The following is a 24,494-nucleotide window of genomic DNA, read 5'->3' as shown; positions in this document are numbered from 1 at the left end:
TGCCTTGTCCTTGCCTTTGCTGTGTCCTTGCTTTTCTCATGATGTATCATCCATATGGAATGTGCTTTCTCCTGTTGCTTAATCACATTTGGCCCTGAATCTGTTTACTTTCCATCTCTTCCCAGTGCTCCCTGATTGCTTCTTTCTCTGAATTTCCACTGAACTGAAAGTCAACACCAAACAGTTGAGTACTTAACACTTCTCTAATTAGTTCCTGTTCAAAATGTTGTCTTTTTGGAAGGTCTGTAAGATTCATGAGGACACAGGGCATGTCTTATTTCTTTTGAATCTCATTACAGGGCTTGGTAGAGTGCTGGGCACGTAGTCCTTACTCAAAAGCCCTGGAAAAGCATGACTAGATACATTGTTTATTTGTGCTGCTCTTAGCTTTCTTGGAGCTTCTAGAATGAGTTTTCTCGCCTCAGTGGTGAAATAAAGCTCAGTTTCCAGGAACACTTGATGCAGTACCTGCTGCTCCTGTCTCTTTGCCAGAAAAATATATTCCCTCATGGAACGAGTTTGAAAAGTCAAATTCCTAAATAAATAAATAAATAAATAAATAAATATATTTGTTGGGAGGGTGATGTGACTTTCTGTATTTCCATGGGAAGCATTTTGTAAGAAACCCCCTGAATGAGGCAGTCATGACTGCCTTTACCTTACCAATGCATTTGCCATCTCCCTCTTCCACGCTCGTCAGCCCTCACAGAGTCAAGGCTTGAGGCCGGGGGATCAGGCTTGAGCTTGCACCTAGCTGGTGGGGAAAGGTGGGCCTGATTCCTCCCCATGACGCGTCTTCTGGGAAGGGGTGCCCAGATGTGCGTGTGTGTGCTTTCCCCATATGTGGAAATGCAATCACGTCAGGCCTGAAAGCAGTTCGAGTTCCTCCAGGGCGAAGGGGACACCAGCAGAAGCAGCAGGCACAGCCCGGCTTGGGGGGGTTTTCAGACCAGAAGGAAACTGTTAGAGCTGCAGGTGTGTTGTCAAGATAGACTGCCTGGGAGGGTGAGCCCAGAGAAGGTGCTGGGCCTTTCTTCATGCAGGTCCCCGGTGGGAAGATGTGTGGAAAGCCTCTCAATACTATCAATTGTATATGATGTGTATTGGTCCTTGACCCTTGCCTCAGGCTCCAGTCTGACTCTGAAAGTAGGGGGAGCTGGGGCTGCTCAAAACATGCCTCTACTGGGAATGTAGTCCATCTGAGCTTTTTAGATCTCAACCTTTGTGTGGCTCTAACAGAAGCGTCAAGAAAGCTTCAAAAGCAGAGACGCCCAGGCCTCAGTCCAGGCCTATATGGCACAGGAGGCTGGAGTCTATATTCTTGATAACTCCCCGGAGGAGCCCAATACCAGCCAGGTTTGGGAACCACAGGTCCGCACTCATATGCTTATGCTTGTTTGAGCCACTGCTTTGTTCCAGAGGGGACTGGGGTGGGCGTGAGGGTGGAGTGTACCCATGGGAGCATATTCCTGCCTGTTTCTGTAACTCAGAAGGAGATGCAGTTTCATGTGGACCCAACAGACAGGCTTGGTGTAGCTCTTGAAATATCCTGAACACCTAGCTATGAGAAATCTTCAGCCTTCAGGTTCCTTTGGCCTCTGAGTTTCTGCTGACTGTAGAAGTTGCAGGAGGACCGGTGAGGGTGAGGGCTCATGAAGTTGCAGATGCTTAGGCCATAGGCTCTTCACAGATCCAGGACGGCTAAAGCATGGCACATATGCTGCCACGCTTCACTCCCCTGCAGGGCAGACATTGCTAATCAATCATCATTTCCTGTCGCACCTAGAGAGGCCTTAGGATCCTAGCAATCAGAGCTGGTACGAGGAACCAAACCTTTTACCCTCCTTGCCATTTCTACCAACAATATCCTAGTCTAATCCTAAATTTTGTTGAGCACTTTAAGTTGCAGTTATTCACAGGGCATGGTTCCAAAAACGGTGGTGAGCCATTCTCTCTTCTTTCTCTACTCTCTTTCCCTAGGTGAACCCCACCATGCCCTTGACCTTACCTACCATCTATGAACTGGTAACTCCCAACTTCATGTTTTCTCCCTAAAATTCTTCTTAAAGAGACTCCGAGGCCAAGAAAGCTGAGAGGTCGGGTCTGAACTCCAGTAGGTAGATAAAAAATGTCTCTGAATGAACAGCTCCTTGAGAGCTGTACTGTTTATTTCTCTGTGGATTTCCGCCTACATTTGACACAGCGTCTTATATACCAGCAGATACTCAATAACTGACTATCAGTTGTATTTGACGCATCTCCCTGTTTCCATGTGTAATGATGCTATGGTTTGCTCCGCCCTTCTTGCATTTTCAGAGCGCATCCTCCTGTAATGCTGGCTGCCCCATTCCTTACCCCTCCCAGGCTGGATGGTGTGTGATGGTCTGTTACCTTGGTGGCTCCCCAATGAACATGCCTCCTGGTGTTTCGACCCTTGTGTTATCACCTCTCTTGGAATCTGGTATGCACCTCTGATTTGCCTTAACCACCAGAATGTGATGAAATTGTACTATGCCAGTTCCACTATGGCATAAACCTCAGGAATCTGGTGTAGGATGGTGCGCGCGTGCGCGCGCGTGTGTGTGTGTGTGTGTGTGTGTGTGTGTGTGTGTGTGAGAGAGAGAGAGAGAGAGAGAGAGAGAGAGAAAATCAGAGAGAAAGATGGAGAGACTCAAAAAGAAATTTTCCTGGAGCTAAAATGCAGATGCTTTTTTTAAAAGTCAGGTTTTAAAAAAAACTATTATCTCCCTTCTTGTTTATCACTCTTATCTCAGGAGCTTAGCAATCTCTATATTTAGGTTTGGTGAACTAGAGAAAGGGGGTGGCTTCCTCTCATGGCCTGCCTAAAGTTTGCTGACGTCAAACTTCTGTCCAGCCCAGGCCAAGCATCAGACAGAGCTGGGGCTCCAGATGCAATCTTAAAATGAACCATTCCCATCCATTCTTCTGTAAGTAATAGAAATGAAAAATATAAGTGGAAACCATCAGGGAAAACTTATCCCTCAGGGGCAACGCTCCAGGTCCCACTGCACGGCAGGGAAAGCAGGAAGCACGGAATGACTGGTCTTCGCCACGGGAACATCAGGCTGTGTCTTAGCTTTGAGCTGGACACACACACTTACTGCTGTGGTTCACAGGTGCACGTGGAGATTCCTTTTGCCTCGGTGGGTTCTCCCCAGTGGCCAAACTCCAGGATAGTAACTGAGCTACAGCGACTCTTTTTTTCAGGCCCCAAAAATCTGAAGATAACACCCGATTAGCAGGCAGGGGCAAGAAGGTGGAGCTTTTATTTGCAGGACATTTGGAAAGAGACAGGATGTTGAAGGCAGGAGTCAACGTTTCCCAAGGTTCTTTCTTAAAGCACATCGTGTTTGGCCTCAGGGTTGCTGACTCACCCAGCGCTGCCCCGGCCGGGCATTCCATCACGGGGCTACTATATTCCCAAGAGATCCTGGGACACTGGCTCACTCCCCAACTACAGTATCCACAGAAACATCTGCTTTAGCTTATTAGAAAGTTAAAACAACCAAGCGTCAACCCCTGTCTTTTCCACCTAAGGACACATTCCTCTTGGCTGACGCATACTCTGTGAGTGTGTCTGTGAACTGATTTTAATGATGATTTGAAGAGCCTCTTACATCCTAGTTTATTTAACCTTCTCACACGAATAGCACGGCTTCTCTGTGGGGAATCATGGAATGACTACTGACTCACTAGATACGCAATGAGCCCTGGAAACAGGAAGGAAAGAACCGGCTCTCAAAGCCAAATTCATTCCCTTCTCTTGTCAGCCACAGGTAATTGTAGAAAGCAGTCTGGCCTTGGAGTCAGCAGACTCAGGGTCAATTTGCCGTCCTGTCGGAAGCTGCGGGACCTGGGACAGGTTCCTTGGCTTCTCAGAGCCTCAGATTCCTCTTCTACAAAATGGGAATAATAAAACCTATCCTGCCAGCCATGCAGGGATCTTAAGAGGTCTGAAGAGAACACTGGGGCAGGGAGGCATCTTAAAGGACAACTGATGCTTATGTTTTCTCCTGTGACGGTGGCTTCCCCCAGAAGCCACTCAACCTGAACTTGAACTTGTTCTCACAGAGTCCCCTGCACTGTGGGATAGCTTGGATTTACTTTGAGCGGAAAGCCTCCTTCTTTAGCATTCTATCAATGGGTTCTTCTCCGGCTGGGTATACAGAAACAAGTCCAGTCCCTCCTCTGGAAGAACAGCTTTCAGACTTCTGGAGGGAGGACCGCATCCCTGGTACCCACAGAGCAGCCCCTATGTCTTCTCCCCACTAGTCTGAGCCTTTGGCTCCTGTCACTGCCGTGGCTATGGTTCTCCAAAGGCACTTTAGGTAATTTACCAGCCTCAGAGTATCTTGTCTGGAACTGAATGTCATATTCAGGATGATCTAAAAGGGGGAGAATTAAGCAGGACAGTCACCTCTCGTGTTCTAGATGATACGCCTCGGTTCACGCAGCCGACCCTCGAATGGGCTGTTTTGGTGGTCATGTCTCAATAGCAGCCCTTCCTTCACAGTCTCAGCTTCCAACCCCTGACTTTCTGATTTACTCTTTTCTTTCCAGCTTATTCCCTCTGGTACCCAACTCAATCATTCTCAGGCCTCATCAGGACCTACTGTCCATTGCTCATACTGCTGTTCCTCACCCCTCCTCTCCAGCAGGGCCTTAGCTGTCCCTTCTCACCCGGCCTAGGCCTCATGCATCATTATAACCATCCCCTTGAATATACTCTCAACTCCTTTCTCTCTCTTTTTCTCTCTTGCCTGGCAAAATCCCAACCCTGATTAAATCCTACTCTCTGTCTCTTCCTGCCCTGCATCCAGACAGTGGAAACTGGCTAGAGAAAATCACAGAAAAGGTTTAACTGACCTAAGTTAAATTCATGATCAGTAACCTCCAGGAGGCCAGCAACCAGCCTCTAGTTCCCTAGTTTGGACATGCCAGTTCTTACCTCTTGCACCTTAAACCTCCACAGCCTCTGTCCCCATCCTCACCCTCAGCAGATGACCTTGTCCTCCAAGGGGGTTCTCACGCACACCCCCTCAACATCTACCCACCTGCCGGCATCTGTGCCTAGAGCGTGGCCTTCCCTCTGTGTGGATGGGCTCTGTGCTCCCACCTAAGACGAAGCTCCCAGGTGTGCACTGGATTCTTGGCCAGTTGCTTATCAGCATGCCTACCTCCACACCCCACACTCCATTACCAATTTCATCCTTCCTCTAGGACCATCCCCATCCCATATAACTTCAGTGTTACTTTCCCTCATCCTAACAAATGAAAACAAAAAACACAACAACGATCGAATGCTTTCTTCTTATCCCCAGATAAGGAATCCAGGTAAGGAGACTTTAAAGTTTAGTAACCTGCCCAAGATCAATGACCTGGAAGTGTGGGGTTGGTTTGCCCACCCCCAAAGCCCACCCAGATGAGGCTTCCTGGGCTGCAGAGGCCACAGCAGCTCTCTCTCCGGCCCACCGCTCTGGTTCAAGTGGCTGAACTCAGACAATGAAGTACTTTGCCAAGGACGTCCAGACCAGCTCTGCCTACCTGGGCACTCTTGGGACAGCAAGAAAGGCTGGAGGTTTTCAAGCAAGAAGGGGACCTGCTGGGTCTGCAGAGGTCTGTTGAGCTGCTGAGACAGTTTTGACTGACTTGCCTGTCAGACTCAGCGTGGGAGAGCGGGGGGCTGTTTTGAGAACAGCCAGCATGTCACCCCAGCCTCAGCGGGGGAAGCGGGGGGCAATGATGGCAAACAGATGGGGCAGGCCAGAGCGGCAGGAGCTGTCAGTGTGGTGCACCCCCGTGCAGAGACGACACCTCGTAAATCTCGCAGGCCCAGCCCGTGTGGCCTGTTGTGGTGGCCCATTGATGCTGCCTGGTCCTTGGAGCTGGAAAATGACAACTAAGGTGGCCAGCTGCCTTCCAAGCCATTCCGTCAGAAGGGCACACTTCTCTCCCCTGCTGCTAACAGCATCCCTATTCCTGCCAGGAACCTAGAAGAGCTCGGCCCAGGGGGTTTTCCTCCCCGGACAGCAGATACTTAACTAGCCGTCATCCCCTCCCCTCCCTTCTCTGCTCCCAAAGACTCTCCCAGAGAACAAGCCCGTTTGGCTTTGAGATTTCCGAGTACACAGTGTCAAGTTGGAATTTCTGGACCACCCGGAAAGGCATGCATCTCTTCCAAAACCCATGCTGACTTAGTCATGCTATCTCTTAACAGTCCTCTTTCACAAGGGACAGGGTCACCCACTTACTTGTCCGTCACGGCCTGCATGAACTCATCCAGAAGGTCGTCGTACTCCTGCCCACGCACGCGCTGGTGCTTCAGGCCAATGTACAGAGGGTCCCTGAGCAGCTCCTGCAACAGACAGCATCCGTCCCGTTAAGTGTCATGGGTTAGCGGGAAGGAGGGTAGGAGGGTGGGAGGGAGGAGGCTGCTCCCCACTCCCCAGGTGCTGTCTCTGGAAGGGTCTGGAAGCCAAGCCACTGATGGAGGGTAGACCCCCAGGGGTCCACACTTTAGGAATCAAGGATGCTTTGAACAAGCAGAACTCTCTGATACAGTCTTCCAACCTCTGGCCACAGCTCTGGGTTCATTTCAGGGTTTCTCAACAGTGGCACTATGGACGTTTTGGCCTGGACAGTTCTTTGACCCGTATATTGTATTGACAGAATACTTAGCAGTGTCTCTGGGTTCTTCCCACTTGAAGTCAGTAGCACCCCCAGTTGTGACAGTAAAAAAGATCTGCAGACTTTGCCAAATGTCTCCCTGGGGGATAAAACAGCCTGTGCTGAGAATCACCCCAGGCGACATCTGGATTGAGGTACTGGGTCTTGTCCAAAGTCACTGACCTGGACTTAAATTAGAAAACATTCCCTCCCTCCCTCCTTTCCTTCCGTGAAAGCTTACTGAATACCTACCACGTGCCTGGCATTGTGTTAGTCCCTGGGGATACAAGGATAGATTGATACAACCAGAACTTTCCATTCAAGAGAGAGGCCCACCCTAATGCCGGCCTGTGTTAGGTGGCCCCTCCACTCCACCTCCTGCAGCTCTTCTGTCACAGCTTTCACACGCTGTTTGGTCATCCTCTCTGTCTGCCCTGGTCTGATGACCACTCCTGCCTCTCTGTACTCCTCACACACACCCCTATGCAGAAATCAGCGGGCTTATTCGTGCATGACACATTTACTGACCCTCTATGCCTGCTGCCATCAGGACTGTCGGGGAATTTGTAGGTAAGGGATGGTCACTGCCTCTAAGGTGCTCACGGCCTAATGCAGGTGGCTGATGAGTAAGTAAACTCTATTACAGATTAGAGACATTTCTTCGGCACAAAGCATGGCACCTGGCAGCACCGAGAAGGAGTGGAGTAATTCCCGCTGGGGAACGGGTGGGGATGGTGACACGGAAGAAATGGTCAGGCTTTAAAAGATGGGCAGATGTTGCCCGGTGGGCTGGGCTCTCCAGGCTTAGAAATCGGCACAAAGAAAGGTTGGGGGCTGGAGTTAGAAGGAGGAAGAAGTACCTGGTGCCCTGGTGCATTTAAGAAACAGGAAGTAATTTTATGTTTTCGGGTATTCGGAAAGTATCTATTTTTGTGTCTCTGCCGCCACAAAGATGAGCTCCTTGGGGTCAAGGTTTTGTGTTATCGTCATCTCCATCCGGACTGCTCCTGCAGGATTCAGAGGCAAGGATGTCATGGGTCCTGCCCTCAAGGGGCTCAGAGTCCAGTCTCACCTCCACCACTGACAAGCTGTGTGACCTCAGGCAAATTACGTGACCTCTCAGAGCCTTCTTCTCATCTGTCAAATGGGGATAGAATACCAGCTGCACAGGGTGATCGTGATGAGGAAATGAAATAATACACGTGAAAGAGCTTTGGGAATCATAACGTGCTGTAAAGTAATGGCAGCAGCTTTGACTTTCACAGCGTTTGCTAATGTGTCAGGTACTGCTGAGGGAGGGGAAGCCACAGCGAGGTTAAACAGCCGCCTCTTTCTTGGGCTAATAAGTGGAAGAATCTGGATTCAAACTCACGGCTGCCAGCTCCAGAGCCCATGGTCTTAACCACTGAGCCAGGCTGCTCGGGTGGCTCATTCTCGCTTAGGACACCATTCTAGCTCCATATTGCCTTGTAGGAGGTGGCAGGACAAAGGTATAGTGGACAGAAAAGACCAGGAAGTACCTGCCTTCTCAACCCCTCACCCCCAATTCTGGGTCCACAGAATCTGAGGTGGTTTAGGGCTTTCTCCAAGGAGCCACACGGCTACATCAGAAAGACAGTAAGGTCTAAACTTCTTTTCCCAATCTCTTTGCCTCCTGGGTTATGCATCCTTGAGATTGTTTAGGACCCTGCCGTGGCAGTTGTGTGTGTGTGACCAAAGGATGAGAGTGGGACATATATGGTGCCTACCCTTCCACAGGCCACTTTCAAAGTGATCATCTAAAAGTCACTTAGAGGCAGCAAACATCCAGCCAAGGGCGATCAGGGAAGTAAATGATGATGTAACACCTAGATGGACAACTAGGCAGTCATTGAAACTGGTGGCTTTTAAGACTATGCAGCCACCTGGACAAATGTGTATGAGATTATTCAAAATGAGAAAAGCAGGATACAAAATTGCACAGATATCACAATTTCAACTGTCTGACACATATGAACAGCCTGCAAAGGGCATACACATAAATGATAAAAATAGTCTAACTCTTGGCATTTGCAGAAAATATTCACTTTTTAGTTCTTATAGAGGTGAAAGGGTCCACGGTAAATTATAATCTGTAATGTTTCCAAGTCACAGATTGGTTCAGTAGTGCATGAGGCTGCCAAGAGTGGATTTCTCAGTGCTGCATACACGGTTTCTGGGGCAGGTCCAATTCTCCAGTGGTACTGAAGAATTTTAGGATTTTCCAAAAATTTCTCAGTATATCTGCACTTAAGATGAAAGGTCAACACTAATGAGGTACTACTGAGATGTAAAGGTGACCATAAGAAGCTTTTAAAAAAAGTCCTGATATTTTATAATATTTATTTTATTTATAATAAAACGTTTTATGTCTGAAATACTTCAAAACTAAGCACTCCAAAAAATTGGGAAGAAAGTTTCTATATGGAGGTGACACGAAAATATAGCTTCTCATACTTGTACAGAAATTTCAGGTAATTCACTCTTCTGAATCAAAAGTAGTTTGATCCTTATGTCTTACATACTCTCATGCCCATTTTACAGATGAGGAAGGTAGAGTTGTTCAAGGGTTTAAATAAATTGCCCAAACTCACACAGCCAGAAAACATCTAAGCTGAAACTGAGCCTTGCTTTGACTGGGTCTCATGACAGCGCCCTTTCCACCCCATCATTTGACATTGTGGGGACCAGGGAATGTGGGTTTGGCTCCTGACCCCCTCCCTGGTCCTCCTGGAAGAGTCCAGTAGTGGCTGGAAGTTCCAGCTGGTCCTGTAGACCAGGCTGGGGAGCAGTGACAGCCTGAATGGGGTCTGGGGAAAGACCGTGTCCACATCTCCAGCCAACTGGCTTTCCTTTGTCAGGAGGGAAAATGACTTCTCAAAAACAGCAGAGGGTGGAGCTTCCACACTGTCTTGGTACCACATGGAACAAGAAATCCACATTCTGCCCTGCGTCCCACCGAGTGATTGGTTATAAGAATGACTGCCACCAAGGCGTGGGACTATGAACTGGCCTGGACCCTCCCCTGGCAGCCCTCCTCTATCCTGCACTTCCTCACATAAATGTTAAAAAGAGAAGCTTTCAGAAGGCAGTATTGCCAGATAAAATACAGGACACCCAGTTGAACGTGAATTTCAGATAGGAGATATATATATATATATATATATATATATATATATATATATATATATATTTAGTATAAATATGTCCCAAGTTTTGCATGGAACATACTTACGTTAAAAAATGATTAGCTATTTGTCCGAAATTTAAATTTAACTTGCATCCTGTATTTTTCTTTGCTAAATCTGGTAACCCCATCAAGAGAGGAAGAAGGAATCTTGAAGCTGGGAGGCAGTGTGCCGCAGAGGAAAGGGCATTGCCAGGCCCAGTGGCCCTGGTCAGATGCTCTCCCGGAGCACCCTCAGGACAGTGTGGTTTTAGAATCAGAAGGGGCTCTGGGCTTTGGAACCGGACACACCTGGGTTTGAATTCAGGCTCTGCCACTTAACTAGCTCTGCGACTTTGGGCACTTGTCCCTGCTTCATTTTACTTCTCTGTCCAGTAGGGATAGTAATGATCTCTATTGCATCATGCAAGCTCTTTGAGGAAAGGGTCCTTAGTCATGTGCATCTCCCTAGTGATGTTTACAGTGCCGGCACATCGCAGGCCATTAAAAAGTGTTTACTGATGTGAGTTGCGTTTATTCTAGGACTGGGCTAAGGAGATGCTGAATTAAGAACTAGGGACGTCTTAGAAATCACTTGGTTCGGCTTCCTCCAGATGAGTGTTGGGGACCCAGAAAGGTTAAATGAACTGCCTAAGGTCACAAAACGAATTTGGTGGAAGCAGCTTCTAGAGCAGGGGTCTTCCCAGGTGGGATCAGCTTCCTCCCCTCTGAGCCTGCTGCTTCCCCTCTGCTAGGTAGTTGCCAAGCTCCCGTTGGCACTATGTAAGCCTTCAGGTTAAGGCTCTATCCAGAGCAAATGAACCAGAGCTTCCTCCTCTGCTGTGGGAGTTGAACAGACCCTCCATGGCTGTGTGCCTGGCTCTTTCGAAGGTGAAAAATCTTGCAGACTAAACGTCATGGAAAGCAAAATGGCTGGCTCGTCTTCACTTGCCATATCATTGAGCACTGGGTTTAAGCTGGAAGAGAGACGAACCTCTTGGTCTGGAAAAATATTTATCTTGCAGAGCAACGGGCACATGACGATGTTACTCAGAGAGCATCTGGGGGTCTGGGGAGGTAATGGGATTGGGTTCACGGTGTGGACATGGTGCACTTTCCCCCTCTGGGTGACAGTTATGCCCACCATGTATTTCTCTGGAAGCTCAGTTAAGCCCAAGGGTAAGCTACAAAGACCCTAGGAAGGGCCCCTTCACTGGTCACATGTGCACAGAGAGCCTGTGCCCGACAGCAACACGGGTGAATGCTGACTATTTATGAGCTGCGATAAAGACAATCTTGCCAGGTGGAAGGAACCCTTCCATACCCAGCTCTGTGGGCGATCCCACGCTGCCTCAGCAACCAGTAACACCCAAGGCACAGTCTCCCAGGCTCTGTTGATGATCTGTCCCCTCCATCCCCCTCTTTAGTCATTTCCACAGAGACTTTCACATCACCTCTTTGAGAGGAAAATCCATTGAGGCTCAAGACTTCCGCAGGAGAAGCCAAGCCCTGGGTTGTCCCACAGGACCTTTAGCACAGAGTGGGCCAAGCACTGGGCTTGGACTCAAACCTGGCAGAAGCCATTTCTGCCCTGGGGCCCCTTTTCCCATGTGAAACGAGGGGGTTGAGTGAGAAGTATTTACATATAATATCTAGTAAGTATGACATCTAATGTGAACAGTCTGTGACTCTGCTGTGTGTATATGAAACAAGATGTACAAATCAATCCACACACAGACACAAGGGAGGGAGGGCCGGAGCAGGTGCCCTGTCTAACTGGGCGGGGCTCCCTCCCCCTGGTCCTTTGGAACTTCATCACGGGATGTCCCTCCTTCCTGGGATCACGTCTCACATATTTATTTTTCCAAACCTCCTTGGTGTCGGCAGGTAAAAGTGACTCAGAGTTTCAGGGCTGTAGATAGCAGATGTTTTCCTTCAACAGGAAACCTGGAGGGGTGTTTTCTTTGACTCTGATTAAAGCTCCTTTTGCCTCAGAAGTTTTTTATAGAGACATACACACAGATGGTCTAGTTGTTCTGAAACTAAAGCCTTCACGGCAGCAACCCTCCCTGCACTGCCACATAAGACGGAAGCTGCAAGGCAGAGCCTCCCTCTCCTGTTGCTGTGTCTTGCTCTGGGTGAGAGATGTGCCCCCAGACTTCTAGGGGAAAAATCTTGCAAACTGATCATTTTTTAAAAAGAACTCTAGTGTGGAAGATCACATAGTCAATGCATTTGAAAAGACAGAAATCATTGTCTTCCGTCTTCCCAATGTTGGCCTCTTTGTAACTTTCTTGAAGAAGGTCTGGCGGGAGTTCACCTTTCTTTGCGGGGGAGGGCTGTGAAAATGGCATCGGTGTGCCCTAGTTTGATCCTGAGTGTCCATGGAACACAGACTGTGTGAAACACCTACTTTCTCAGTCTTCATTACCCAGTCTGTGACACAAATACTTGACATCTTGGAGCAGTGTGCCACAGTAGACAAGGCCACTCTGGTGCCAGAGAGACCAGGGTTCAAGTCCCAGCTCCAACACTTAGAGCTGTGTGACCTGAAGTAAGTAGTTAACGTGTGTCAATCTCAGTTCCCTCATCTGTAAAAAGGGGAGAACAATATCTCATACAGTTGGTGTGAGAACGAAATGAGATTGACGGACTTCCCCAGTGGTCCAGTGGTAAAGAATCCATCTTCCAATGCAGGGGAGGAGGGTATGATCCCTGGTCGGGGAACTAAGATCCCACATGCCACGCGGCAACTAAGCCCACGTGCCACAACTAGAGAGAGAAAACATGCAAGCCACAACTGGAGAGAAGCCCGAGTGCTGCAACAAAGAGCCCATGCACCTCAACAATAAAGATCCCGCATGCCTGAACGAAGATCCTGCGTGCCCCAACTAAGACCTGACGCAGCCAAAAAAAAAAAATAATAATAATATTAAAAAAAAAAAAGAGAGATTGAAATATACAAGTGCCCAGAACTATGCCTGGCCATTGCAGGTGCTGGCATAGGTCTTACTGGACATGGAGAACACTGCTTTCTCTCTCGTCTGTGGTGTTGCATGGCAGGTCAGGCTGTGCCCTGTCCCCTCAGCTGGGGAATCCTCTGGTCCTTCCAAAACTCTCTCCCTTCCACACCCAGGAGGGAGAGCTGAGGCAGAGGCCGAAAGCCCCAGGGGGGAGAAGCAGACACTTTGAGGAGACGTAACACATGAGCCATTAAGATGATCAATTAGGTGACAGTGTTGAAACACTGACAACTAAAAGATTCCACCCACGCCTGGCTCTCATTTATCTCCCTCAGCCTAGCAGAATGCCTGACACCTACTAAACACTTCATAAACTTTAAAAAAATAAGTAAAGAGAAAGTGCTCACAAAATAATCTTCATTGAAGAAATCAGGACAAAATTAGGGGCACAGCATGATTAATTAGGTAATACTGTATCTACGTCTATGTACACGCACAGAGAAACAGCGGACAGGAGCACAAATGTAGCATAGTGGGAGAAATGCCATTTCCTTCTCCTTTTAAAATGTCGAATAATGTTTTAAAGTTACTTTAGTAATAAAAATTCTAAAAGTCAAGACATAATCTTTACTCATAAAGCAACAAAAACCCGGGCAGGCAGTGTGGTATGGTGTGGGGAGAGGAGCGCTCATGTGGATTAGGACCCACTCCTGCCACTTCCAGCAGATCTTCTTGGGCCAATTAATCTCTCTGGGCCTCAGTTTCCTCAGCTGTAAAAAGAGGGTAATAACTGAGCTCCACTCACAGGGTTATTGTCAGGCTGAAACAGGGTGGTCTGTGAAAAGGGCCTGGCCCTGATTACTCAGAGTTTCTCACCATCTTTTCTGGTGGGTTTGCTACAAGTTGGCACTAACTCTAAACTTTAGCTCATCATTGCTGAGTGCTGGACCTTCAGTGACAAAGGAGCTAAGGCATCTGCTAGAGGCAACCAACTCCCTCCCAAGGGATGCAATGGCCTAAGAATCAGTCTCAAGCCGTTCCACTTCTTGCCTAGAGCCAGCTTTTTGGAGAGAGAGAGAGAAAGAGAGAGAGAGAGAGAGAGAGAGAGAGAGAGAGAGAGAGAGATGGTCTCAAACAAATCCAGTTGGAACATGGCAGGAGGTGATGGATGGGAATAATAACTAACACGAAGTTTGCTATACTCATCCACGTTTGTGCGGTTCCACACATGGCCTTTGTGGCTGAGGGACAATTTCAGCAAAACCCAGGCGTGTGGCTGGGGAGGGGAACCACAGTGCAGAGCAGACCTTGAAGATGGGTCTTAATGAGCAGCTATAAGGCTGTACCACCACGCAGCCTCCCTTCTCCTCGTCTGGTGGGGAGGCATATAGAGAAGAGATTTAGCGGTGGGAGAATACCTAGTAACTTTCTGGTCCAGGCCCTAATTGTACCAGAAGGGGATGGTATCTAGACAGGTACAGGGACTCACCCGGCTGTCAGGGGTACCGGGACCAGGGTCCCTGCTTGCCGGGCCAGCACTTCGCGTGCTCTTCTTGTCCTCCCTCCTCCCTCTCCCACCCCCGTGAGTTCTCAGCTCTGAAGCCAGGTCTGTCTGCTGCTCCTTCATTTGACCGTATCTGTGGATGAAGCCTGAATAAGCATCACTTCTCATTAGAGGCTACAGTGCTTGTTCTTGTTTAGAAATGAGGATGTCATGTGGCATCCAGGGAGGAAGGAGGCCATGCAGAGTCACACAAGTTTTCTAGAGAAAGATCAACTCAGAATGCAAATAAGTATAAGCTTTTTGACACTATGAATCGAGAATCTAAAAAATGACCATTCCCTTTGCTTCAATATTTCCTTTTCTAGGAATTTATCCTTGGGAAATCACCAGAGATGGAAAGACTGATCTGCAAAAACGGGTATCACAGCACAATTATATTTGCAAGAAGACTAGAAACAACCTAAATGTCCAAGAGTGGAGGGTTTCTTACGTGAATTGTGATACGCCAGGCAGCTATGAAAATGACCTTGTGGAATAATGGCTAGTGATCTGGGAGAAAACCCATGACATACATTACACCTAAAAAAGCAGGATACAAAACTGTATATGCAACATAATCTTAATTTTGTTTTTAATAAACGTTTCAGAGGGATAAGGCTGGAAAGAAATATCCCAAATTGTAAACAATGATTATTACTGGCTCTGTGACTAATATTTTATTTTTAATACTTCTCTGGAGTTTTTTCAATGAACATGAGAAAACGTTTTTCTCAGATGGACATGCACTGATTTTAAACCCAGAGATAAATATCACCAAGAAGAAATTCTTTTATGTTCATGATACAGAGACACAGAGCTGAGAACTGCAGACATGCACAAACACCGTGACCCAGAGTGGTGGTACCCAGAGCAAACTCTTGGCTGGGGTTTGAGCTCCTTAAATCCTAAACCTCCTGGAAGCCTGCAGGTGGCTCTCAGCCACAGCTCGGGTCAGTTTCTCTCCCTGGGTTTGCAGGATTGCTCATCTGCCTGATCCAGACATTTCAGCCCTTGGTCCTGGTGCTTTGAGTTTTAATCTTTTACAGGGGTAGCTGGCCTCTAAAATGCTGAAAAAACAGCCCAGCAGCCACTCTCGCCTCAGCGGCTTTCTTCACTAATGGATCAGAGAGAGGCCATGAGGGCAATGGAAGCTGCCTAGGGACACGGGACAAGGAAGCACAGAAAGCCCGCCCGGGGGGGTACCTTGGCAGGAGGTAGGGGAGCAAGAAGACCCAGCAGTGGCTGGGGGGAGAGGATGGGACTGGGAGAGTGGGATGGGCAACCAGGGAGGAGAGAGGTCCTGGCATCACAGCCATGTAGGGGAGGTGTCCTGGCAGCGGGGACCCCAGAATGAAATGGCCTGGTGCTTTGTAAACAGAACCACCACACAGAGGTGCTCCCCACGCCATCCCAGCTGCCACCCTCTGGCTCCCGGCCCAGGCAGCGCGTTACCTCGTTGTTGGTGCCCACATCCAGCAGGACAGGGAGGCACTGCTGCGGGTTGACGCCTCCGCACGCCGTGTACAGGGCCAGCTTGCCCACGGGGATGCCCATGCCGTAGCAGCCCAGGTCTCCCAGGCCCAGGATGCGCTCCCCATCAGTCACCACCACAGCCTGAAAGACAAAGCAGGACGCCGTCAATCAGGGACAGCACCTCCTGTGACAAAGTGCTCGTTTGTACAGCACGTCAGGCCTGTCGACTGGACGCCCACCGCCTCTGCTGCGGGATGAAACAGCTTGTCTGGGACAAGGCCAAAGGACGCTTTCAACTGCAGGTGGCGGGCCCTTCCCCCATCCCCTCCCCTTTCTGGCAGGGCTGGAGAGAAACCCCGCCGAGGTGAGATGATGGAAAGACACCGGCCTGCATTCCGAGGTTCTGTTCCTGCAGGAACAGCTGGAGGGAACCCACACCGAGTCATTCTCCCTCAAAGAAATTAAGCAGACTCTCTCAGCTGGAGCTCTGGGGCTGGGACAGGGAGGGAAGGCAGAATGAAAGGAGATAATAAAACAAGTGTTGATGCTGCTACTACAGCCCCAGGGTTTAGAGACCCATATATGTGCTCTCCGCCCTGTTCCGGGGTATAATAAATCCAATCTGCAAAAAGCAGAGCTCCTCGTGACGTCTGCTAGGGTCACTATTCCACGGGAAACCAGGAGGGTTCTCAAGCTGTACTGGGATTGTCTTTGTGTTTTGGCAAAAAATCACCGAAGGCATAGTAGGTACTAGACATAGTACTAGTTCCAGGCTTACCTACTGTGAATTAACAGATGCTGATGGAGCTGATAGTGATGACAGAAATAATCATATGATAATGATGGCTATTCATTCCCTCATTCATTCATTTAATACATCTTTATGAAACACCTGCTTTGCAAAAGACAGTGTGCCAAATCCTGGGGGAAGGAGGTTCAGTTTGCTCATCTATAAAAACAAGAATGCGTGGACCCAGCCCTCGAAAGGACTAATGGGCAAAAGAGAGGTGGAACATGTATAGTTATACTGACTCTGGGGGGAAAGTGTGAGGGCAGCGGAACAGCTCAAGGGCAGCAGAGACTGAGAGAAGGGAGAGGTACTTCCTGTAGGATAACCTTTCTTAGGTGAGGGGACACACGTGCCACATCTTGGACAGGTGGAGATTATCCATTAGGGGTACAGCTGGGGAGAAAGGTATTTGATGCAAAAGGAAATTAAGGTTCAGGGTAGAAGTGGGGGGAATGTAGGCTGTGTGTGTGGGTTCAGGTCCCACGAAAGGAGAGAATGGAAAGTCAGACTGCAAGGCGCCCTGAAGAACCCACCAGGGTGACAGTGAAGCTGTTTACAGGTCACCTCAACTGGCTCTCCAGCACTGGTTCCCTCCATCTCTAAGTGAGTGGAGTTTATGGGGCCACCCAGCCCTCCACTGGAACCAGCTTCGGGTCAGGACTTAGGACCAGCTCTGAGCTGTGGCTGTCCTGGTTGGCCCCAAGCGTGGTGCTGTGGGCACCGCAGAGGTCACTTTACTCCACGCAGGTACAGTGGTGGGCTGGGCACCGGCGATAAAGAGACGAAGACCCACTCCTACTGGGGAGGGTTTATGGTCCAGCACCCACAGGCTCTGTGGAATCTTCTCTCTCCCAGGGTGAGAGCACACAGGGCTGTACTGCCTTTCGGTAGAAGCAGGTGTAGAGACGCATAAAGCCACACCTCCACTGCTGGAAAGGGGGCTCTGGAGAGCGCAGCGGCCCCATGAAGGTCGTGCTGTCCCCCTTAGATTGGTCTCCTGCCTCCAGGGCGAGTGTCTCCGTCCTGCATCTCACTTGCTCCTCCCCCGCCCTGGCAGGGAGGCCCGTCTGGGATAGTTATCTGTGTTTCACAGGTGAGCAAACTGAAGCTCCTGGACCTTCATGCTCTGTACATATTTGTTAAGTATCAGCCAACCGCCAGGCACTGTGCTGGATGTTTCCACATCAGTTATCTTAGAAATATCAGATGACTTACCAAGGGCACCTTGCTTGTGTATGTGGCAAGTCGAGATTCTAATCAGGCTTCAGGTACCTGGTTCAGGGCTCTTTCTACAACCCGGCTGGGCTGGGAAAAAGCACCTGTGCTCTTGGCAAAGTCCTGTCCCGCCTTGGTGCCACCCTCTCCGCAGCCTCTGACCCCCTGCTGGCAGCTTCCCCAGTGAAGCCTGTGCCTTCACGCTACACCTGAGTGCCCAAACTCTGAGCATTTCTCTATCATCTCTCCTAATCAAAGCCTCCCTATTCTGGTTCCCATTCTCTTAGATTTCTCTCTGCTGAGGGGCAGTGAGTGACACGGAGTTCAACAGAGGAAATCAGCTACGACTCCAGGGTGTTCTCCTTATAACTCTGGGGCCTTTCAAGATGGTAGCGGGGGGACTTCCCTGGCACCTTGGAGGTTAAGACTCCACGCTCCCAATGCAGGGGGCATGGGTTCGACTCCTGGCTGGGGAACTAAGATCCCGCCTGCCTCGCAGTATGGCCAAAAAAAAAGATGGTAGCGGGGCTCTGCAGGGCCACCCTCCCAGCCTGGGGATGTCCAAAGGTGCTTGACTACACGCCTGACTCCTCCGAGGGAATGTCTCACCTCCATCTGTCATCCACTCTCCATCCTGCAGTGCTAAATGGCTGGATTATTGCAACGGCTTCACAACCAGGCTCAAAGGCCTTTAGTTACTTCTAACTGTCCATAAAATAGAGTCCAAAAGGCTTATCTCTTTCATGACAGGAACCCAACATGCCTTCTGAAACTCTGCACACAATTGCCCCCTCTAGCAGAACTGGCCTCACTCCCGTCAGACACACTCTGAATTCACCAATAATCTCTAGCCTCTCAGCCTCTATATTCCTGTCACTTTCTGCTCTTTCTCCAGCAGTGCAAATCCTGCCCGTTACAACCCAATGTGATTTCTCCTGGCGCTTGCTGTATCTACCACGCACCCGGCCTGCTCAACCTTCCTGTCTGCCTGCCTGCCTTCTGCAGACATTTATTAAGTACCTACTGCTTGCCAAGCCCTGCATAGGTGCGATTTAAAAATCTGATGGTGACAGCATTTGGGGTCTTATTTAACATTTTAAAAAATGTCCATTTAATCTCACCAAATAGCCTAAAGGTTAATGGCAGGGGTTTTGGCGTCTGATAACCAGTATTCGGATCTAGGTTCCTTGATAACCCACCAATATGTAATCTTGGGTCATCAGATAACTTTTCTGAGTTTTAATTTTCCATAAAATGGGAATAATAATAATGTCTAACTCGTCAGCTTGTTGTAAAGATGAAATGAAATAATAAGTGTCTCATTTTAACCAGGCGCCTGGTGCCTTGTAAGTGATTGGCAAATGGTCACTGCTTGTATGATTATATTGATGGTTAGTATTGGGGGCAAAGATTACATAGTAGAATTTTTAATTGTTTCGTCTGGCTTTAGTTCAGCTTCACCATAGAAAGGCCATGCAACAATTATATCTGTTAAATGAGTGAATGAAAAGGAAACCAAGGGGAGACCTTGGCAGCTTTTAAGAAAGTCTGGCCATGAGAAACTCAACCGCATTCTAACCTTGACATTGTCGTTCATTCCAATGGCAAATACTGTCACCTCTAAGCAAACACTTACAGCTCACCATCTGCCAGATTGCCACTTGGATGTCCAATAGTCCTCTCCAATCCTCCAAGTCCTTTCCCAAATGAATCTGCTTTTCCCTTTCTCTCCTTCTCAACTTTCCACTTCTGCTGTCCTCCCTCACTCTGTTACCTCCTATCTCCCAGGCTCAAAACTGCCCAATCTACTTTGACTTCTTCTGTCATCAGTCAACCACAGTCAACTGGTCACCAAGTTCTGCTGATTTGACCTGCTTCCATTTTTCCCACCTGTTTCATGATCTTCATCCCTATTGCTAACCTTAGACCAGCCCATCTGCGTCTCACTTGACCACTTTAGTGGTTCCCTGATTGGTCTTTCTATTCTTGGATTCTCCCTACTCCATTGCATTTTTCCAAAGCGCACCCAGATTTGTCACGTTCTTGCTTCCAAACCTCCGATGGCTCCTGATGCCTACAAAGTAAAGCTCAGACATCCTCGACTGACATTTGAGGCCTTCCGTGGTCTACGCCCAATCTGCTCTTTGAATTTCCCCTTTATCCACTCCATCCAAACTGAAACGCTGTTAATCTTTATAAAGTGTGTGTTTTCTTGACTACACGCCATTTTACACCTCAACCCCTATACCTCCTTGATCCAAACCCTACCTTCCTTGCATGTTTCAAGGAACGATTCAAGAGGTACTTCCGTCCATGAAGCTTCCCTTCTGGAAGTTATCACTCCCAACTCTGCATTCCTATAGCATTTTCCTCTCCCACAGCACCTATCCCTTTCTTCCTTGTATTATAGTTATATATATTTCCTTGTCTTTCATAGCAACTCTTTAAGGGCAAGTAAAGGGTCTTGTCCTCTTTGATTCTTCAGCGCTTAGCCTGGGGCCTGCAATGTGATATGAACTCAGTAACCGATGGACAATGTCATAGATCCAACACAGAGAGCAAAGGCTCTTCTCCATGGAACTGAATTCAGAACTGGAGTAGATGAGCAAGTTCAGAGAGAAGATGCTGCATCCTGTTTTTCGTGACGTCAGTGGAGCTAGAGCTGTGGGTCACTGGAGAAGTCGGGGTCAAAAGGCTGAGGGCAAACTTGAGCAGCACCCTGGGGTTTTAGAGCCCAGCAATAGCTACCAGTGGACTGGCTCACAGTTTCCTTGTTAGGATGGCTTTTACAACTCATAACCCCTCTGTAGTATTTCAGATGGCGAGGAGGAGATTCAGACGACTGAGGGATGGTGCGGCCCATTCTTTCTCTGCCTGCCTAGCTTCTGACTTACTGCCACCTCCCTCAGCCTGGGTGGACCCAATGGGGCTGACCCAGGACTGATCGGAGGATCACGCCTCCTTGCTTGCTCTGGCTCTGGTTTCCCTGGACTTGGAGCTCTGGGCATGGGCTGCCCATAGCACTGTGTGTGAGGCCCTCCCCTTCCTCCTGCTGTGCCTTCCTTCCCGCTTATCTTTCCCTTTCCTCCTCCTTTTTTCTCTCTCCACAACATAAATAATGCACAGTCCGTGGTCTCAAATCTTGGTTCCATCCCTCATGAGCAAAGCTGAGCTAACCTCTCAGCTTCTTTGTCTATATAATGGGGATGAGAACAACCCCTGCCTCTTGGAGGGTCACTGGGAGAAGTCAGTGAGTTAGTCTGTGTGGAGCACTTAGCAGAATGCTGGTGAGGTGTGCCTCTGGTGTGCCGCCCAGATACCCCTTTTAGGAACGAAGGGGTTATTCCCCCAGTGGTACCCTCAGCTATGAGCCTATTCTGAGACCTTCCTCAACTGAAGAGAGCCACCTTGACCAAAGTCACACCCCGTTCCCAGGGCAGCAGCCCACAACCAAGGAATGATGGATGCAGGGCTACCAAGGCCCAGATCCCTTGGTCCAGCTCAGGATGACTCTGAAGGACCATCCCCGCTCATGAGCCTCCTAGCGCGCCCAGCTGGGTCTTCCGATGGCTCCCACGTAGCCCAACCTCTCTCCCTTTTCCCTGTCCTGCTTCCTTTCCTCCTAGAGGTGTTGATCCCAAGAGCACTGCCTGATATGCCAATCTCCATCTCAGAGAATGTCTCCCAGGAAATCCAACTGCCGACCCCGACTGGGGTTTAACCTATAGTGGGCGTGTGCGTGACAGGCAGGCACTTAGCACTAACGTCTGGTCCAAGTTTAAAGGCCCAAGTGGCTGGTGCCCAGAGGCAGGGGATGCTCCTTTGGCTCCCGTACTCGGCCACCTCCCAGCAACTCCTTCCCAAAGCTGCTGGGACTGGGATGAAGGAGAGATTTAGGACCTTGGGAAAGCTCTTGGGGAGGAGGGCTTTTCTGAGCTGACCATTCCTCCTGGCTCCGGGAAATGGTCTCTGTGGGAAAGAGTCAGAAAAGCAGTTCTCACTCCCCTTTGTGATTTATGCTGGAAAGCTCTGTGTGGGCCAGGCTGGCCCGTCCTCCCTGAGCAAGAGGGGCCCACAAAACTGCATGGTCCCCAAGACTAAGCTTTGGCCTCACTTCCCTCACAGCCTACTCCTATTACATCTCAGTCTGCAGTTCCGCTTTCTGGCTGGGAAGCCACAGAAACTCAGCTTTTATCTTCTGAGTTGTTTCGGAAGCTTCTTTGAACTACCCCTCCCCTCCAGCCAACAACATCAAGGTCCAGAGATACCTGTGCCTTGCAAAACTCTGTCTGCCTGCCCTATTCAGAAGCTGGGAAAGCGATGGCTCAGCAGCAGGGCCCTGGGTGGCATCATCAGTTACTTGTGGACGACTGTGGGTACCGCTTAACACCAGCTTGCTCATCTGAGAAAAGTCACGCCCCTACCCTACCGCTTCTCCAAGACCCACCTGGGGGGTTTCAGAAGCACTCCTTACCCCACTCTGGTCACAGTGTGAAAATCAAGTGAAATACTGAAGGGGAGTCTCCATTAGCACCAGAGTACCATGAAAGGGTTAATGAGCAGAGATTCCCTACTTAGGGAAGGAGTTCTTCATCTCCTCTTTTAAAGGTAACTGGAGAAAACACACCAATAAACAAGAAAAACTGTGGCTTAGAACATGCTGAACCTTTGAAAGGGCAGCCCTGGAGTGAGAGAGAAGGACCGTCCTGAAAAAGGCCGGTGATGGGGCAGGATATAGACAAGGGGCAACCTGATCAGTCCTATTTGACTTGTACACACGCCAAACTATGTGCCCCATATTCAGAGCTCCCGGTTTTTCTAGAGAAGTCAGAAATCCAGGGTTTAAAAAAATTTTTTTTTTTAAATGAAGTCTCTTAATTTTAAAATGTTGTCCACAAATTCAAATTTTTCAAAAGTCACTTATTTATTTTTTTATTCAACAAACTTTTATTTATTATCTTTTGTATATCAGTCGCTATGCTAAATAGGTTCTGTTGATCCAAAGATGAATAAAAGAAAGTACGTCCCCTCTAAGACAATTTAAGAAAACACCCCCCACAAACACCCAGGGAATTTAACAACAAATACTTCTACCAATTATATGACTCTCAATGTTTTTAAAAATTGTATTTGCAGATAAGATGATCAAATTTTAAATGGGACAGCTGCTCTCACTTGAGCTACAGCATATAAAATTAATATAATAACATTAAAAAGTAATACTAAAATCATTAAGGTGAGTTTTTTCAAAGAATTCCTTTTCAACTGCTAAAATTTGTTTCATTTTTTAAAAATGGACTTTATTGCTAATAAGACCAGCCAATGTGCCAGAAGGAATCTAAACAGGATGCCAGTACATACTGTTCACAACACAGATCCAGAAGTAAAAACTCTTGGCCTTTTTTGGGTCCAGGTCTCCTTAGACATTTTTCCCGCCAGCTTTGCTTTGACCCCAGCCACTGTGAGAAGAGGATATAAAACACGGTGGGTTCCAGAATGTTCTGTGCCTGGAAGATCTCCATTCAGAATTTTTGGCCAAATGTCCCATTAATTCCCCTTTGACTAAGGCACTTTGGGGTCAGATGAACTTGGGGTCTATGAAGATCATAGAAAAGGGACTGGGTCTAGAGTTCACACCGAGGCTACATGTTTCTGAAATTTGGGGTGAAGCCAGACTCTGCTGTAGGGATTTAGGAGGGAGTTAGCTCAGGGAAGCCTTTCCCTAATGAAAGAATTTGTTTTTCAAAAGTCACTTTAAATCAAACATCTCTAGGGACCAAACTGACTGGCTGCCCTTTTGTGGTCTGTGGTTCCCTGGTAAGGGGACCCCCTCCTCGGCCACCCTTGGGCGTCTGCAGCCTCTTCCCTGCACTGCTGTGTGTGCTACAGCCGCCTCGTCCACCTCCAGCAATGACAGTGTCCATTCAAGTGCCCTTCAGTGTTGTACAGACTTTATCATAGTTAATCCTCACAATTTCCTGTTGTGAGATCAGAGAGGTTATCCGCACACACAGCAGGTAAATGGAAGATTCAAGACCAGAACTCAGGTCTGCCTGGTTGCAAAGCCAGAGCTGACTCTTCTACATAGTTTCTGAGACTGACCTCTGGCCTCCTCCAAAGTGAAACAGGAGTATAGGGTGGAGGGGGAGAGGTGGCCCCAGGCATTCACCCGTCCACTCTGGGGTACTGCAGGGTGAGTGGCCAACAAGTCACCCTGTTTGCTCCTCATCCTCGGGCTCCTGTCTTCAGCAGCACAGACAGTCTACTGTAATTGTTTCCAGGTCGGTCTCTCTAACTATCCTGCAAGCTCCTTGAGGTTGGGCCTGTGCACCTTCTTTATCCCTGAGCCCCCCAGAGAACTCCTATAGAACAGATGTTACTAAATGGCTGTTGAATGCAACTGAATTAGATGCACTGGCCCAGATATCTACTCATGAAACTTATGCTTTTCCTGGAGGCTCTGGCTACTTCTCCTTGTTTGAGGCCTGCCGAGTTCCACCTCTCCCAGGGTGACCCCAAAGCCCTCATTTCCCTTTCTCTAAAATCACAACAGGTGCATCTCCATCTCTCTGGAGACACTTAGAACTTAGAAGCTTCTCAGAATATGTTGGCTGAAGCCCACGGATACTTAGCAGCCAA

The 24,494-nt window shown here is 48.6% G+C and overlaps 1 protein-coding gene and 1 long non-coding RNA gene across 11 annotated transcripts in view; one reads left to right on the top strand and one right to left on the bottom strand.

The window, feature by feature from the left end:
* The window catches only part of LOC101329254 (uncharacterized), a 40,092-nt gene extending 25,026 nt beyond the window's left edge, over window positions 1-15,066 (top strand). Inside the window, exons 2-3 of one of the 2 annotated variants that reach the window (XR_004527853.2) lie at window positions 2,317-2,461; window positions 14,704-15,066. This is a non-coding gene — a long non-coding RNA (uncharacterized lncRNA). The remainder of the gene's footprint in view (window positions 1-2,316; window positions 2,462-14,703) is intronic. The other variant, XR_004527852.2, reaches the window with a different exon arrangement.
* Window positions 1-24,494, bottom strand: part of ME3 (malic enzyme 3) — a 438,110-nt gene that overhangs the window by 39,427 nt on the left and 374,189 nt on the right. For all 9 annotated transcript variants that reach the window (XM_073808332.1, XM_073808333.1, XM_073808331.1 and 6 more), the window contains 2 exons: window positions 15,830-15,991; window positions 6,273-6,376 (listed from right to left, as the gene is read on the bottom strand). In XM_073808332.1, the coding sequence (XP_073664433.1) occupies window positions 6,273-6,376; window positions 15,830-15,991 (266 nt within the window). The remainder of the gene's footprint in view (window positions 1-6,272; window positions 6,377-15,829; window positions 15,992-24,494) is intronic.

The sequence above is a fragment of the Tursiops truncatus genome, chromosome 8, assembly GCF_011762595.2.
Source record: "Tursiops truncatus isolate mTurTru1 chromosome 8, mTurTru1.mat.Y, whole genome shotgun sequence".
NCBI lineage: Eukaryota > Metazoa > Chordata > Mammalia > Artiodactyla > Delphinidae > Tursiops > Tursiops truncatus.
The sequence above is the reverse complement of the archived record's forward strand: the minus strand, read 5'-3'. Positions and strand labels throughout refer to the sequence as shown.